This window comes from Chiloscyllium punctatum, chromosome 5 (assembly GCF_047496795.1).
Source record: "Chiloscyllium punctatum isolate Juve2018m chromosome 5, sChiPun1.3, whole genome shotgun sequence".
Classification (NCBI taxonomy): Eukaryota; Metazoa; Chordata; class Chondrichthyes; order Orectolobiformes; family Hemiscylliidae; genus Chiloscyllium; species Chiloscyllium punctatum.
This window is the reverse complement of record NC_092743.1, coordinates 7,651,997-7,668,374: the sequence shown is the minus strand read 5'-3', so window position 1 is coordinate 7,668,374 and position 16,378 is coordinate 7,651,997. Positions and strand designations below refer to the sequence as shown.

The 16,378-nt window shown below is 52.8% G+C and overlaps 1 protein-coding gene across 1 annotated transcript in view; it reads left to right on the top strand.

Annotated features, from left to right (window-relative positions):
• Positions 1-16,378, top strand: part of LOC140476719 (cadherin-2-like) — a 181,833-nt gene that overhangs the window by 117,715 nt on the left and 47,740 nt on the right. Inside the window, exons 4-6 of the mRNA XM_072569539.1 lie at positions 6,872-7,042; positions 10,731-10,886; positions 14,564-14,708. Coding sequence (XP_072425640.1) covers positions 6,872-7,042; positions 10,731-10,886; positions 14,564-14,708 — 472 coding nt within the window. The remainder of the gene's footprint in view (positions 1-6,871; positions 7,043-10,730; positions 10,887-14,563; positions 14,709-16,378) is intronic.

Genomic DNA, 16,378 nt, shown 5'->3' with positions numbered 1-16,378 from the left:
ATTCTTTTAATCGCTAAGTGGTGTACAGGCCAGAAACTCGTTGATGGAAATGGATGAGGCTTTAAAATCCCGGCTGAGCGACTTTATAATGATTGTAAACTTCCGATGACTCTTTTGTACATCTTAATGTTAACTTGAAAGCGTTGACTCGGAAGTTGGAGGGACAATGTCTTCAAGTACTCCAGCTGTTCAGGTTCTCTGGGGTTTTGAGTCATTTTGTGCTGCAAATGTGCATTCAAATAAACCCAAACGTGTTTGACTTTGTTCAGCTTTTAAAAAAGGGCATCATTTTATATCATCTCGGGGTTTTGTTCATTTCCAAGATCTGAAGGGGTTAAGGCTTGTAGTATTATCCCTTTGTTCATTTAATCGCAAAGTCTTTTCTCTTTTGACTTTCCCTGACATCTCCCTTTCCCAAAACTCTGCTGACTGGCATTCCCAGTGTTCAAACACCCACAGTCCTGAGGGGACTAGGTACCAGGATGATGGTGTTCTTGTGGGGGAGACTAGAGCTAGGGCACAGAGGTTGAGAAGAAGAGAGACTGAGATGGAGGCAGTGTGTGTGAATTTGAGTGATGAGAATTGGCAATGGAAGAGGACAGGCTTGGAGGGCTAGAGGATGACTGAGGTAGGGAGGGGGTGAGACCATGGAGGGGTCTAAAAGTGAGGCTGAGATTCTTAAAATTAACATGTTACTGGATTGGGATTCATTATACATCAGCGAGCATTGAGATTGGAGCAGCATCCCGAAGGATTTGAGGTGTTCAGAGGATGAGGAATTGAAGGGGACAAGATGTCTGAAAGCTCACTTAAAGGTGACAAGGGTCATTCGGAAATATGGAGAGTTCCAGAGGTGAAAATAAACCCCTGGTGTGTAACCGTCTGATTTGTCAAGATTTAACCCGAAATGCAGTGTCTAAACGAATCCTGAATATCCCTCCCACTGAACTCAACAACATTGAAACTCAAGTGTTATCCTTCATCAATCAGGTCTGACAGAAGGCCATTGGATGGTCACCAGGATGTTCAGTGTATTAGCAAGGTTTTTTGGCTTTGTATCTGATTTCTGGTAATTTCTCTTCTCTCTCTCTTCTCTTTCCTCCCTCCCTCTCTCTCTCTCTCTTTCCCCCCCATCTCTCTCCTCCCCTCCCCCCCCCCCCCCCACCCCACGCGCTCGCTCTCCTCCCCCCTCCCCCCCGCGGGCTCGCTCTCCTCCCCCCCCCCCCCCCCCCCACGCGCTCGCTCTCCTCCCCCCCCCCCCCCGCGCGCTCGCTCTCCTCCCCCCCCCCCGCGCGCTCGCTCTCCTCCCCCCCCCCCCCGCGCGCTCGCTCTCCTCCCCCCGCGCGCTCGCTCTCCTCCTCCCGCGCGCTCGCTCTCCTCCTCCCGCGCGCTCGCTCTCCTCCTCCCGCGCGCTCGCTCTCCTCCCCCCGCGCGCTCGCTCTCCTCCCCCCGCGCGCTCGCTCTCCTCCCCCCGCGCGCTCGCTCTCCTCCCCCCCCCGCGCTCGCTCTCCTCCCCCCCCCCCGCGCTCGCTCTCCTCCCCCCCCCGCGCTCGCTCTCCTCCCCCCCCCGCGCTCGCTCTCCTCCCCCCCCCGCGCTCGCTCTCCTCCCCCCCCGCGCTCGCTCTCCTCCCCCCCCGCGCTCGCTCTCCTCCCCCCCCGCGCTCGCTCTCCTCCCCCCCCGCGCTCGCTCTCCTCCCCCCCCGCGCTCGCTCTCCTCCCCCCCCGCGCTCGCTCTCCTCCCCCCCCGCGCTCGCTCTCCTCCCCCCCCGCGCTCGCTCTCCTCCCCCCCCCGCGCTCGCTCTCCTCCCCCCCCTCCCCCCCCACGCGCTCGCTCTCCTCCCCCCCCCCGCGCGCTCGCTCTCCTCCCCCCGCGCGCTCGCTCTCCTCCCCCCCCCGCGCGCTCGCTCTCCTCCCCCCCCCCGCGCTCGCTCTCCTCCCCCCCCGCGCTCGCTCTCCTCCCCCCCCCCCGCTCGCTCTCCTCCCCCCCCGCGCTCGCTCTCCTCCCCCCCCGCGCTCGCTCTCCTCCCCCCCCGCGCTCGCTCTCCTCCCCCCCCGCGCTCGCTCTCCTCCCCCCCCCGCGCTCGCTCTCCTCCCCCCCCCGCGCTCGCTCTCCTCCCCCCCCCGCGCTCGCTCTCCTCCCCCCCCGCGCTCGCTCTCCTCCCCCCCCGCGCTCGCTCTCCTCCCCCCCCGCGCTCGCTCTCCTCCCCCCCCGCGCTCGCTCTCCTCCCCCCCCGCGCTCGCTCTCCTCCCCCCCCGCGCTCGCTCTCCTCCCCCCCCGCGCTCGCTCTCCTCCCCCCCCGCGCTCGCTCTCCTCCCCCCCCGCGCTCGCTCTCCTCCCCCCCCGCGCTCGCTCTCCTCCCTCCCCGCGCTCGCTCTCCTCCCCCCCCGCGCTCGCTCTCCTCCCCCCCCCGCGCTCGCTCTCCTCCCCCCCCCGCGCTCGCTCTCCTCCCCCCCCGCGCTCGCTCTCCTCCCCCCCCGCGCTCGCTCTCCTCCCCCCCCTCCCCCCCCACGCGCTCGCTCTCCTCCCCCCCCCCCCCCCCGCGCGCTCGCTCTCCTCCCCCCCCCGCGCGCTCGCTCTCCTCCCCCCGCGCGCTCGCTCTCCTCCCCCCCCGCGCTCGCTCTCCTCCCCCCCCCGCGCTCGCTCTCCTCCCCCCCCCGCGCTCGCTCTCCTCCCCCCCCGCGCTCGCTCTCCTCCCCCCCCGCGCTCGCTCTCCTCCCCCCCCCCGCGCTCGCTCTCCTCCCCCCCCGCGCTCGCTCTCCTCCCCCCCCCGCGCTCGCTCTCCTCCCCCCCCGCGCTCGCTCTCCTCCCCCCCCGCGCTCGCTCTCCTCCCCCCCCGCGCTCGCTCTCCTCCCCCCCCCCGCGCTCGCTCTCCTCCCCCCCCGCGCTCGCTCTCCTCCCCCCCCGCGCTCGCTCTCCTCCCCCCCCCGCGCTCGCTCTCCTCCCCCCCCCGCGCTCGCTCTCCTCCCCCCCCCGCGCTCGCTCTCCTCCCCCCCCGCGCTCGCTCTCCTCCCCCCCCGCGCTCGCTCTCCTCCCCCCCCGCGCTCGCTCTCCTCCCCCCCCCGCGCTCGCTCTCCTCCCCCCCCGCGCTCGCTCTCCTCCCCCCCCGCGCTCGCTCTCCTCCCCCCCCGCGCTCGCTCTCCTCCCCCCCCGCGCTCGCTCTCCTCCCCCCCCGCGCTCGCTCTCCTCCCCCCCCGCGCTCGCTCTCCTCCCCCCCCCGCGCTCGCTCTCCTCCCCCCCCCGCGCTCGCTCTCCTCCCCCCCCCGCGCTCGCTCTCCTCCCCCCCCCGCGCTCGCTCTCCTCCCCCCCCGCGCTCGCTCTCCTCCCCCCCCGCGCTCGCTCTCCTCCCCCCCCGCGCTCGCTCTCCTCCCCCCCCGCGCTCGCTCTCCTCCCCCCCCGCGCTCGCTCTCCTCCCCCCCCGCGCTCGCTCTCCTCCCCCCCCGCGCTCGCTCTCCTCCCCCCCCGCGCTCGCTCTCCTCCCCCCCGCGCTCGCTCTCCTCCCCCCCCCGCGCTCGCTCTCCTCCCCCCCCGCGCTCGCTCTCCCCCCCCCCCCCCCCGCGCTCGCTCTCCTCCCCCCCCCCCCCCCCGCGCTCGCTCTCTTCCCCCCCCGCGCACTCGCTCTCCTCCTCCCCCCCCGCGCTCGCTCTCTCTCCTCCCTCTTCCCCCCCCCGCGCTCGCTCTCTCTCCTCCCCCCTCCCCCCCGCGCGCGCTCTCTCCTCCTACCCCCCCCCCGCGCGCTCTCGCTCTCCTACCCCCCCCCCCCCCCCCGCACGCTCCCCCCCCCCCCGAGCTCTCACACACTTCTATTCGTTCGCACTCTCCCCTTGCCCTTGCTCTTTCTCACTCTCAACCCTTGAGTTGGTAGCTATCTCCTCTTTGTTGCTGCCCCCTCCTCCCTCCTGTCTCGGAGTTGCCCTGGGTCGGGGTATTTGGATTGGGGGCTGGTTTCTTCCAGAACACTCTGCTTCAGTGTGCCAGAATCCATGGTGGTCTGGGTGACACTGCCCAGGTAGATGGGACCCACTGACAGTTTGACCTGAGAGTGAGGGCCTTCTGAAAGGAATTTATCCGGGGATGGGTCTTGAAAATTTCGAGTGATGGAACTGTGAGTCCGATGACTACTTGTTCCATTGTGGGCTGACCTTGGGAAGAAAGGTTGTAGATTGCTCCTTCGGATTGGAATCAAACGTTCTGCATGGATGGTGACCTCTGTGCTGAAGGACAGCACTTTTCTCTATCCATTCCCACCATTTTCCAGATTCTGGAGATTGTGATCAGCCTATTTTTCTAATGAAAACAAAATACTACGACGCTGGCTATCTGAAATGCAAAGAGTTGCATGCTGGAGAAACTCAGCAAGTCTGGCAGCATCTACGGTGGGAGAAACGGAGTTAGCGTTTCAAATATGTGGCTCCTCTTCAGTACAGTTCCACAGTGGTTTCTGAAACTCTCACCCACTAGGGCTGTGCGCCGTGCAATCTATGAGGTGATGTAACTGAAATGTTCAAGATATTAAAAGGGGAACAGATGGAGAGGAGCTTCGTCTAAAGGAGGCGCTGTTTAGGAAGTCTCAGACTGCAGAGCATTCTCTGAAGGTTAGAGCCCAACTTAAAGGTGTGACAGGAAGAAAGTGCTGTACACAAAATGTAGGGTGGCTGTTTGGATTCTATTCCATAAGGGTCTCAGGTGTAATTACAATAAAGCAGTCTGATCAAAGTATTGACCCAGCTCATCTATCATTTCAATAAACTTCCATTCTGTTTCCAACCAATGGCACATTTGAGAGGCATCTGGATGGGTATATGAATGGGAAGGGTTTGGGCCAGGTGCTGGCAGGTGAGACTAGATTGGGTTGGAATATCTGGTTGGCATGGATGGGTTGGATCGAAGGGTCTGTTTCTGTGCTGTACGTCTCTATGACTCTTCCCCCTGTTCGTTTTCATCAACTCTACCTCCACTGAAGGGGAGAGATTCTGAGAAATGTCTTGAGGCTCAGGGCTCTTGGTGTAATTGAGACAAAAATACGTTCCTTTATAAGAAATCCCAGCTTTGCATCTGGTGGCATTCATTTTACAAAGAAAAGTAGAGCTGAAAGCTCAGCTCACTGACCATAGAACAATCATCGATCGCGAGAGAAACCCACCTGGTACACTCAGAGTCATACAGCAGAGAAACAGACCCTTTGGCCCAACCAGTCCATGCTGACTAGAATCCCAAACTAAACTAGTCCCACTTGCCTGCTCCTAGCCCATATCCCTCCGAACCTTTCCAATTCATGTACTTATCTAAGTGTCTTTTTAACATTGTAATTGTACCCACATCCTCAGCAAGTTCATTCCACACGTAAACCACTCTGTGTAAAAGAATTTGCCCCTCAATCTCTCTCCTCTCACCTTATAAATGTGCCTCCTAGTCTTGAAATCCCCCACACTAGGGTAAAGACACTTAACCATTAGCTCTATCTATACCCCTCATTATTTTATTAACTTTCAGGTTGTCTCTCAACCTCCTACATAACTAGATGCAGCAATAGGCCATTCAGCCTTTCGAGCCTGTCCCACCATTCAATACACTCATGGCTCAAATCCACTTTCCAGCCCACACTCCATAACCCTTTAGCTTGTTACTAATTGTCTATCATCTCCTTTCTCAATGTCCCAGTGTCTACCACACTCTGCATGGGGAGGTGGGGTGTGGCGCGGGGAAGGGGGGGGAGGTGTAAGGGTGTAAGGGGATGTAATTCCACACATTGACCAACATTTTCTTCTGATCATTTACCCTCTCTACCTGGTTGGACCTACATGCGACTCCAGACCAACAGCGACGTTGTGGACTCTTAACTGTCTCTGAAATGGCCCAGCAAGATACTCAATTCAAGGGCAGTTAGGGCTGGGTGATTGGCCTCACCAGCAACACCCAGGTCCCTTGTAAGCAATGCTAGGTGCAGTCTGACCAAGCTCCTTCACCATTGAAGCAAGGGTTTGTCTTATGAGAGAAAGTTGGAAAGGCTGGGCCTATACTCACTGGAGTTTGGAAGCAATTTTATTGAGAAACCAGATTTTATGGGGGCTTGACATGGTAGATGCCAAGATGATGTGTCCCTGATCTCTGGGGAGTCTGGAATTGCTGTTTAAAGATAGGGGTGGGGGTTCATTTTTTTTTTGTCTAAGGTGACCTTTTTTTCTCCTCAGTCATTAGTCTTTGGAATTCCCTTCCCTACAAAGTAATGCAGGTTGGGGCATTGAATTTATTCAAAGCTGAGTTAAACAGGTTTGTGATTTTTGCAACAGGGAAGTGGCGTTGTGACTTTAAGATCAGCCATGACGATCTTTCCAAAAGGTGGAGCTGGCTTTTACCTCAGTGGCCTGAATGGCCTACTCCAAATTCTTGTGAACTCTGCCAGAGCATGCGGCCTAATGGTATTATCGTTAATGCAGACACCCAGGTAATGTTCTGGGGTACCTGGGATCAAATCCCACCACGGCAGATGGTGGAATTTGAATTCAGTAAAAAAAAATCTAGAATTAAGAGTCTAATGATGCCCATGAACCCACCTGGTTCACTAATGTCCTTTCAAGAAGGAAACTGCCATCCTTACCTGGTCTGGCCTACATGTGACTCCAGATCCACGCAACGTAGTTGACTCTTAACTGCCCTCTGGACAATTAGGGATGGGCAATAAATGCTGGCCTTGAGAGCAACACCCACGCCCCGTGAATGAGTAATAAAAAAGATTGTTTATAAGAGACGCTATTCTGGAAAAGCTGAGACCAAAATAGTCGTTTGTCTATTATTGGTGATTAGCAGATGTATTCAGTCAAGTTCAAGTGTGCTAACTTGCTCTTCTCTTTATCTTGCTGTGTATATGTACAGAACTGGAAGCCAAGTAGTGCTGTCCTATCTCAGAATGTTCCGGACATCATTTTCCCATGGTCCCAGCTGGAACACCCGGGTCATCTGAAACGCCAGAAGAGAGACTGGGTCATTCCACCCATCAACGTTCCTGAAAATTCTCGTGGTCCTTTCCCTCAGGAATTGGTCACGGTAAGAATCCATTTCTAGCCCATCACCTCAACTGGGGAAAGGCGGGGAGCACTGGGATGTGGTGGTAATGTCACTGGATTAGTAATCCAGAGGCTGACACTCATACTGTTGAGATGTTGCTTCAGTTCCTATCACAGCGTCTTGTGGAATCTAAATTCATTGATTAACAGAAAAAAGAATGGGATATAAGACTAAGAATTACAAATAACTTTATTGTTACACATACTCCCATGTTTACAAAGAGTTTACAAGTCACCATTTTAGGTACAAGATACTTCAATACAGATACTTAAGTATTTGGTATAAAGTAGAAAAAGTAATAAATAAAAAAGTTTAGCATAAGAATAAAAATGAAAACTAAAAGTACACAATTTACAATCCTTCCACCCCAGTCCGTGCCAGCACCTGGCCTCCTGACCAGGCCGGGTCAAGCCTGCAGACAACACTGGCCTTTGAAATTCAAGATCTCACCTATAATCCACAAATGGGCCATGCCCCCTCACAACAGCCTACAGTCCACAAAGAGGTCTTGCGTCCTCGCAACGGCCTACAGTCCACAAAGAGGCCTTGCGTCCTCGCAACGGCCTACAGTCCACAAAGAGGCCTTGCGTCCTCGCAACGGCCTACAGTCCACAAAGAGGTCTTGCGTCCTCGCAACGGCCTACAGTCCACAAAGAGGCCTTGCGTCCTCGCAACGGCCTACAGTCCACAAAGAGGCCTTGCGTCCTCGCAACGGCCTACAGTCCACAAAGAGGCCTTGCCTCCTCGCAACGGCCTACAGTCCACAAAGAGGCCTTGCCTCCTCGCAACGGCCTACAGTCCACAAAGAGGTCTTGCGTCCTCGCAACGGCCTACAGTCCACAAAGAGGCCTTGCGTCCTCGCAACGGCCTACAGTCCACAAAGAGGCCTTGCCTCCTCGCAACGGCCTACAGTCCACAAAGAGGCCTTGCCTCCTCGCAACGGCCTACAGTCCACAAAGAGGCCTTGCGTCCTCGCAACGGCCTACAGTCCACAAAGAGGCCTTGCCTCCTCGCAACGGCCTACAGTCCACAAAGAGGCCTTGCCTCCTCGCAACGGCCTACAGTCCACAAAGAGGCCTTGCCTCCTCGCAACGGCCTACAGTCCACAAAGAGGCCTTGCCTCCTCGCAACGGCCTACAGTCCACAAAGAGGCCTTGCCTCCTCGCAACGGCCTACAGTCCACAAAGAGGCCTTGCCTCCTCGCAACGGCCTACAGTCCACAAAGAGGCCTTGCCTCCTCGCAACGGCCTACAGTCCACAAAGAGGCCTTGCCTCCTCGCAACGGCCTACAGTCCACAAAGAGGCCTTGCCTCCTCGCAACGGCCTACAGTCCACAAAGAGGCCTTGCCTCCTCGCAACGGCCTACAGTCCACAAAGAGGCCTTGCCTCCTCGCAACGGCCTACAGTCCACAAAGAGGCCTTGCCTCCTCGCAACGGCCTACAGTCCACAAAGAGGCCTTGCCTCCTCGCAACGGCCTACAGTCCACAAAGAGGCCTTGCCTCCTCGCAACGGCCTACAGTCCACAAAGAGGCCTTGCCTCCTCGCAACGGCCTACAGTCCACAAAGAGGCCTTGCGTCTTCGCAACGGCCTACAGTTCACAAAGAGGCCTTGTCCCCTCGTGACAGCCTACAGTCCACAAAGAGGCCTTTCCCCCTCCCAATGGCCTACAGTCCACAAACAGGCCTTGTCCCCTCCCAACGGCCTACAGTCCACACACTGACCTCTTGTCCGTTCCCAACCAATTCCATCCAAGTAAGTTTAAAAGAATTTTCTTTTTAAAAAAAAAACAGGAAAACAGAAGAAATGTATGGAGTGAATGAGCTCTGGCAGCAGCTCACTAGCCTCGGTGATGGCTATCATGAAACAAGTAGAAATTATTGTCGGAGCCTGTCTGGTTCAGTCATGTACGTCTGAGATCTCCTGTCCATACTGGGCCTGGCCTACATGTACTGTCAGTAACAGCTGTATCATCACATGCAAGCACTGGAAAGTGGGACTTGAGAGCAGACTTGATGGCCCAAAGGGTCTCTCCTGTACTGTATGATTCTACGTGACTCCAGAATAATCCAGGCTGATGTTTTGGGGACGTGGGCTTTGAATCCCACTGTGGTAGATGGTGAAATTTGAATTCAATATTTTAGAACAAAAACTCTGGATTAAATATCAACCGTGTCACTGTCAACTGTTGTAAAAACCCAACTGATTCACTAACGCCCTTTAGGGAAGGAAATCTGCACCCCCCCCGGCCTAAATGTGACTCCACAACCATAGCAATGTAGTCAACCCTTAACTGCTCATTGGGGAATGGTCTAGCCACTGACACCCATGTCCACAAAACTACCGTGTTTGTAGAGGCACTTCAACTGTGATGAGAGAAACACAGAAAGTGGTGGAGAAAGTCAGCAGGTCCTGCAGCATCTGAATCCGCCACTTCCTCCTCCGCCACTTCCTCCTCCGCCACTTCCTCCTCCGCCACTTCCTCCTCCGCCACTTCCTCCTCCGCCACTTCCTCCTCTGCCACTTCCACCCCCCATTTCCCTTCCAAGGATGTCTGGACAAACTACCTACTGTGTGCAGATAATTCATCATAATTAAAACCGTCTCTGATTCATAGGTGGAATCTTTAAGTAAAAGAGAAACCTCCTCCAGGAGCCTGCGCATTCAGATGCGCTGTAGCTAATAACCACCCCATCTGGGTATTTTTGCCCTTATAATAACTGTCTCCTTTTATGAGTGCTTGTCCAACACTGATGTCCATGTTGGAACATGATGGGTTCAGGACCACTCCAAAGATTCTAGTCCAAATTCCAGCCTGTGCTGAGGAAGTTGGAAGAGCTTTGTTATCAGACACAGAGTTAATCAACTCCATCTCCCTCCCAAACCCCCACCCACCCCCAGAGTGGGAGTAAACGATTGCGTGGTGGGGAGTGGGCGAGAGATATTCCTTGTGTCCGGGTGCATATTTAACCTTCAGCCAAATCAGTACGTTGTGAGTAGTGGGATCTTGCTGTGCTTCCTGTATGATAGGAGCATAACAGATACGAGTAAGGTTAGGCCATTTGGCCCATCGAGCTGGCTCCACCACTCGAACATGATCATCTAGTTCCCTGTCATTTCATTCCCCATCGTCATTATCACTTTGTGGTGTTAACTGTCACCCAGAAATCTTATCCATTCCTGAACTGAACCTGCTCAATGATTGAGCTTCCAATCATGGAATCTTCTGGAAAATCCCAAATATTCTCCACCTTCAGAAAGAAGAACAGTGAGACTGCACTAAAAGAGGTTCTTGGCATTGGGAATATTCCTGTCTAGGACGTGTTCATCGCTGAGCATTTATTACCCATCGCCAATTGCCCAGTGGGCAGTTATGAATCATCCAAATTGTTGTGGGTCTGGAGTCACATGTCAGCCAGCTTTTCTTCTCTCTGGGCATTAGTGAACCAGATGGGTTGCCATTAGACCAGATTTTTATTCCACCATCTGCCGTGACAGGTCCCCAGGACATTATCTAGAGCTTGGGATTGATGCTCTCACAACAATACCACTGGGCTTGTCACCTCCGCAGTGTAGGATATAAGAAGCTCTACACAATTTTACCCCTCATCTTGTTTTTCAGTAACGCATGACTCCTAAGTGTCCCCTTTTTCGTTTTGGATTTACAGATCCGATCTGACCGTGATAAAAACCGTTCGCTACGCTACAGCGTCACGGGGCCAGGGGCAGATCAACCACCGGCCGGAATCTTCAGTATCAATCCCATCTCTGGTCAGCTAGCCGTGACTAAACCTCTGGATCGGGAACAGAGAGCCTCATACCATGTAAGTTTCTGCTTTGTGAGCAAGGTTTGAACGTGAAGCATTTTCACCCAGGTGGGAGTGGTCTCCATTGGTGGGAGAGTTGCTAACCAGAGGGGACAGATAATCGGCAGAGGGATCAGCGAGGCGATGGAGAAGTAATAAGTTTATGTAGCGAGGAGTTGTGATCTGGAAGGCTGACAAAACAGATTCAAGAGGAACTTTCAAAAGGGAATAGTGTAAAATACTTGAGGGATCCGCCATGATGGTATTGAATTGCAGGATAGGCTAGGAAGGATCAATGTTGTTATCTTTATTTTGCTGTGAGACTTTGGAGAAGGGATGGGGGAGGGAGAATGTTGTTCCAATGAGGGCGCACAATTGGCCGAATTAACTTGTTACCCTTGGAATCCTATACCGTAAGAGAACTGTGGAAGTTGAGTCACTGAGGGCAGATGACGTTAGGTTTCTAGATCGAAAGGCATGAAGGGATGTGGGTATTGTCTTACCAAGTTGAGGAGCAGTCTTAATGGGCTGAAGGGCCTACGACAACCCCTGCTCCGTTTGTGGTGAGAATGACATAGAGACTCTGCAGAGGGGCACAGACAGGTGAGGAACCTGGCAGATGTGGGATAAAGTGGGGAAAAAAGGGAGATTATGCACTCTGATAGGAAGAATAGAGGAGCTGAATGTTATTTAAATGGTGAAAGACTGCAGAAAGCTGCAGCACAAGGGGATTTGGGAGTCCTCGTACAAGGAAAAAGGATCAGTGTCCAAGTTGAGTGTCTAACAGGGAAGTCCAATGATATGTTGACCAGATTGGGGCATCAATTTTATTTTCCTGTCCAGCAGTCATTGTCTTTCTTGTTATGTTTGATTAGCTCAGTTGGTTGGATGGTTGGTTTGTGATGCAAAATGAAGCCAATGGCATTGAATCCACCTCTGCACTTTCCTTCTCGACCTCTCTCCTCACCTGAGGCATGGTGACCCTCAGGTTAAACCACCACATGTCACACCTGCCTCTCTCTCACTCTCTGCCCTAGGGTTTGATGGTGACTTCACCCTGATGAGAATCTATCTACTTTGCCATCGACATGTCCAGCATCTCCCTTCCCCCTGTTACTTCTCTGTGGAGGAGAATTTGTCAGAGAGAGAGAAATGTCCTGCTCTTTGTCTTTAATTGGTCTTTCGGGGTGCCCGCGTTCTTGGCTCTCCCAGGAGGTGAATCATCCTCTCAGCATCTCCCCCTCAGGAACTCCGACGTTTCCATTAAAATCACCTCTCGTTCTCCTAAACGTAAGCTTTCCCAGTTATCAGTATCCGAGTAATTTGCTAACCAAATTTTAGAATTAGAGGAATTTTATTTTGCAGTTCAAAATCGATGACGAGTTATGGAATTGTTACAGCACAGGGGGAGCCAATAAGTGGGTGCTGGAAAAGTGCAGCCAACCTGGCAGCATCTGAGGAGCAAGAGACACGACGTTTTGAGCATAAGCTCGTCGGCACAGGAGAGGAGGCCATTCAGTCCATCGTGCCTGCCTTGTTCTATCCCCTAGCACCAATCTCCTGCCTTTCCCCACATCCCTGCTCACTATTTCTATCCCAATGCCCCTCCTGAATGCCTCAGTGGATCCCTGCCTCCCCCACATTCCCAGGCAGTGAATTCCAGACCCGAACTACTCGCTGGGTGAGAAAGGCCTTGCTCACTTCACCTTTTGCATCATTTGCACCTCATCTTCAATTTACACCTCCTTGTTCTTGTCCCTTTTATAAGTGCACACAGCTTCTCCCTATTGTCTCTGCCCAGACTACTCTTGATTTTGAAATCCTCAATCAAAGCTCCTCTCGGCCACCTTCTCTCCAACGTCCTGAATGTGTCCTTGTAACTGAAGTTTCTCAGAGCGGGGAATCATGTTCCTAAATGGCATCTGCACTCTTTCCGATACTTTCACACCTTTTACTATAATGTAGCAGCCCGAACTGTACCCAGTACTTCAGCTGAGGTCCAACATGTGCTGTGTGCAATCTTAACGTGTCTTCCAAATTATTACACATTAAATATGTTCGGATGGCATTTTAATTTTGGCAGCTATTGCAAAGCAGCAAATGGAAACGCTAAGGAGACAGCAAGGACTACCGATACTGGAAACCAGAGTCAATAGATTGTGGAGCTGGAAAAGCACAGCAGGTCAGACAACATCCAAGGAGCAGGAACGTCAATGTTTCGGGCTGAAACCCTTCTTCATCAGGGGTTTCCCTGCTCCATGGATCCTGTCTGACCTGCTGTGCTTTTCCAGCCTCCTGTCTATTTTTCCATCCCACTCTGTCCCAATGGAAAAGCTACATCACCACAATATGGAGAAAGTGAGGAGTCCAGATTCTGGAGAGTCAGAGTCGAAAAGTGTGGTGCTAGAAAAGCACAGCCAGTCAGGCAGCATCCGAGGGGAAGGAGAGTCAACGTTTTGGGCATAAGCCCTTCATCAGGCGCCACACCTTTTTCTCGACTACGACTATCACCAGAATATGGAAAAGGCTTTCTAACCTTTTTAAGCCTTCTGTAACCTTTAACCTGAAAGAATGACGTGTGGCCCAGTGTTTGAAAGGGTAATTATGGAAACAGACCCTTCGGTCCAACCTGTCCATGCCGACCAGATATCCCAACCCCATCTAGTCCCACCTGCCAGCACCCGGCCCATATCCCTCTAAACCCTTCCTATTCATATACCCATCCAAATGCATCTTAAGTGTTGCAATTGTACCAACTTCCACCGCATCCTCTGGCAGCTCATTCCATACACGTACCACCCTCTGTGAAAATGTTGCCACTTATATCTTTAACCTCTCACCCAAAACCTATGCCCTCTAGTTCTGGACTCCCTGACCTCAGGAAAGAGACTTTGTCTATTTATCCTATCCATGCCCCTCATAATTTTGTAAACTTCTGTAAGGTCACCCTTCAGCCTCCGACGCCCCAGCCTATTCAACCTCTCCCTCTAGCTCAAACCTTCCAACCCTGGCAACATGCTTGATCTTTTCTGAAACCTTTCAAGTTCCACAACATCCTTCCGATAGGAAGGAGACCAGAATTGCACACAATATTCAAAAAGTGTCCTAACCAATGTCCTGTACAGCCTCAACATGACCTCCCAACTTCTGTACTCAATACTCTGACCAATAAAGGAAAGCATACCAAACGCCTTCTTCACTATCCTATCTACCTGCAACTCCACTTTCAAGGAGCTATGAACCTGCACTCCTAGGTCTCTTTGTTCAGCAACACTCCCTAGGACTTTACCATTAAGTGTATAAGTCCTGCTAAGATTTTCTTTCCCAAAATGCAGCACTCGTATTTATCTGAATTAAACTCCATCTGCCACTTCTCAGCCCATTGGTCCAGATCCTGTTGTAATCTGAGGTAACCCTCTTCGCTGTCCACTACACCTCCAATTTTGGTATCATCTGCAAACTTACGAACTGTACCTCTTATGCTCACATCCAAATCATTTATGTAAATGATGAAAAGTAGAGGACCCAGCACCGATCCTTGTGGCACTCCACTGGTCACAGGCCTCCAGTCTGAAAAACAACCCTCCACCACCACCCTCTGTCTTCTACCTTTGAGCCAGTTCTGTATCCAAATGGCTAGTTCTCCCTGTATTCTATGTTATCCATGATATCTTTGCGTGCTTCTTGTCTTCCAGCTAAGAGCCCACGCGGTGGACCTGAATGGGAATCAAGTGGAAAATCCAATTGACATAGTTATCAATGTCATCGATATGAACGATAACCGGCCAGAGTTTCTACATCAAGTTTGGAATGGTTCTGTTCCGGAAGGGTCAAAGCCAGGTGAGAGTTGATTAGGTTCTGAGTTGCAGAAGGCACCCATAGTACTCTGGGACCACCTCCTTCTTTATTCTCACACAGCATGGACGGCAAGACCAACATATATTGCCCATCCCTATTGAAGAGTGAGCCCCATTGCTCTCAAGCCAGATTGGGTGAGGACTGTAGATTTCCCTCCCTAAAGGGACACTGATGAACAAGATGGGTTTTTGCAACAGTTCATGTCAGTTCCTGCTCCCGGTCACTGAGACTACATTTTCGATTCCAGATTTAGTAACGTGGTCAAATTCCAGCATCTGCATGCTGGGATTTGAACCCACATACCTCAGCTTTTACCTACGGCACGATGGCTCAGTGGTTAGCACGGCTGCCTCACAGCACCAGGGACCCAGGTTCAATTCCCACCTTAGGTGTCTGTGTGGAGTTTGCACATTCTCCCCGTGTCTGTGTGGGTTTGCTCCGCTTTCCTCCCACACATTCCAAAGATGTGCGGATCAGGTGAATTGGCCATGCTAAATCGGCCATAGTGAAAGGTGCATTGGTCAGAGGTAAATATGGGGAATGGATATGGGTGGGTTACTCTTCAGAGGGTCAATGTGGACTTGTTGGGCTGAAGGGCCTGTATCCATTCTGTAGGGAATCTAATCTAACCTGACGTTTCTGGATGACTAGCCCAGTGACATTACTAATGGGGCACTGTCTGAGAATCATACAGACCTGAAAGGGCCCTTTGGCCCAATGAAACTATACTGCCAAATATCCACTAAAGCTAGACTAGTCTCCGTCTCTAGCAGTAGGCCCATCACCCTGAGTGCTATGACATTTCAGTCTATGTCCTTGACTTATTTCAGAGGCCAGGTTTGTAAGAATGATCATCTGATCAGAGCAGTGATTAGAGATTTTTAAAAAACCAGTGTGTTAAGATGCCGTTTCTCCCCTTTTGTCTCATTTTCAAGCTAATAGATGTTTCACAGTAAGTCCAGAGCTGGGTAAAATGGGTGAAACTTGCCTCCTGGTTGGAGGACTCACTGACCAGGGGGGGGGGCACTAGTTAAGGGGAAGGAGCAGGAGGTTTGGGGGGGGATGTGAGGATTTTGTTTTCACGTGGAGGGTGGTGGACACCTGGGAGTCAATGCCTAAAGCGTAGTAGATTCAAGAACCCTCTACACGTTTAAGAAGTATTTTGAAGAGCACTTGCAGTGCCAGGGTATGTGAGGTCACAAGCCAGGTGCTGGGGAATGGGACCAGGATAAGCGAGTATTGAGACGATGGGCCGAAGAGTCTCTTTCCATGCTGAAAAAATTCTATGATTCAATGTCATGGATAAAGGTTGAGGGAGCTAAGAGTGAAGAAGGATGAGAGGTGACTTGATAGAGGTGTACAAGATGTTAAGAGGCATAGATAGAGTGGATAGACACAGACTTTTTCCCAGGGCAGAAATGGTTATCACGAGGGGGCATCATTTTAAGGTGATTGGAGGAAGGTTTAGGGGAGATGTCAGAGATAGATTCTTTACACAGAGTGTGGTGGGTGTGTGGAATGTACTACCAGCAGTGATAGCAGAGTTAGATACATTAGGGACATTTCAGCGACTCTTGGACAGGCACATGGATGGTAGAACAATGAAGGATATGTAGGTTAGTTTGATCTTAGCGTAGGATAGAAGGCTGACA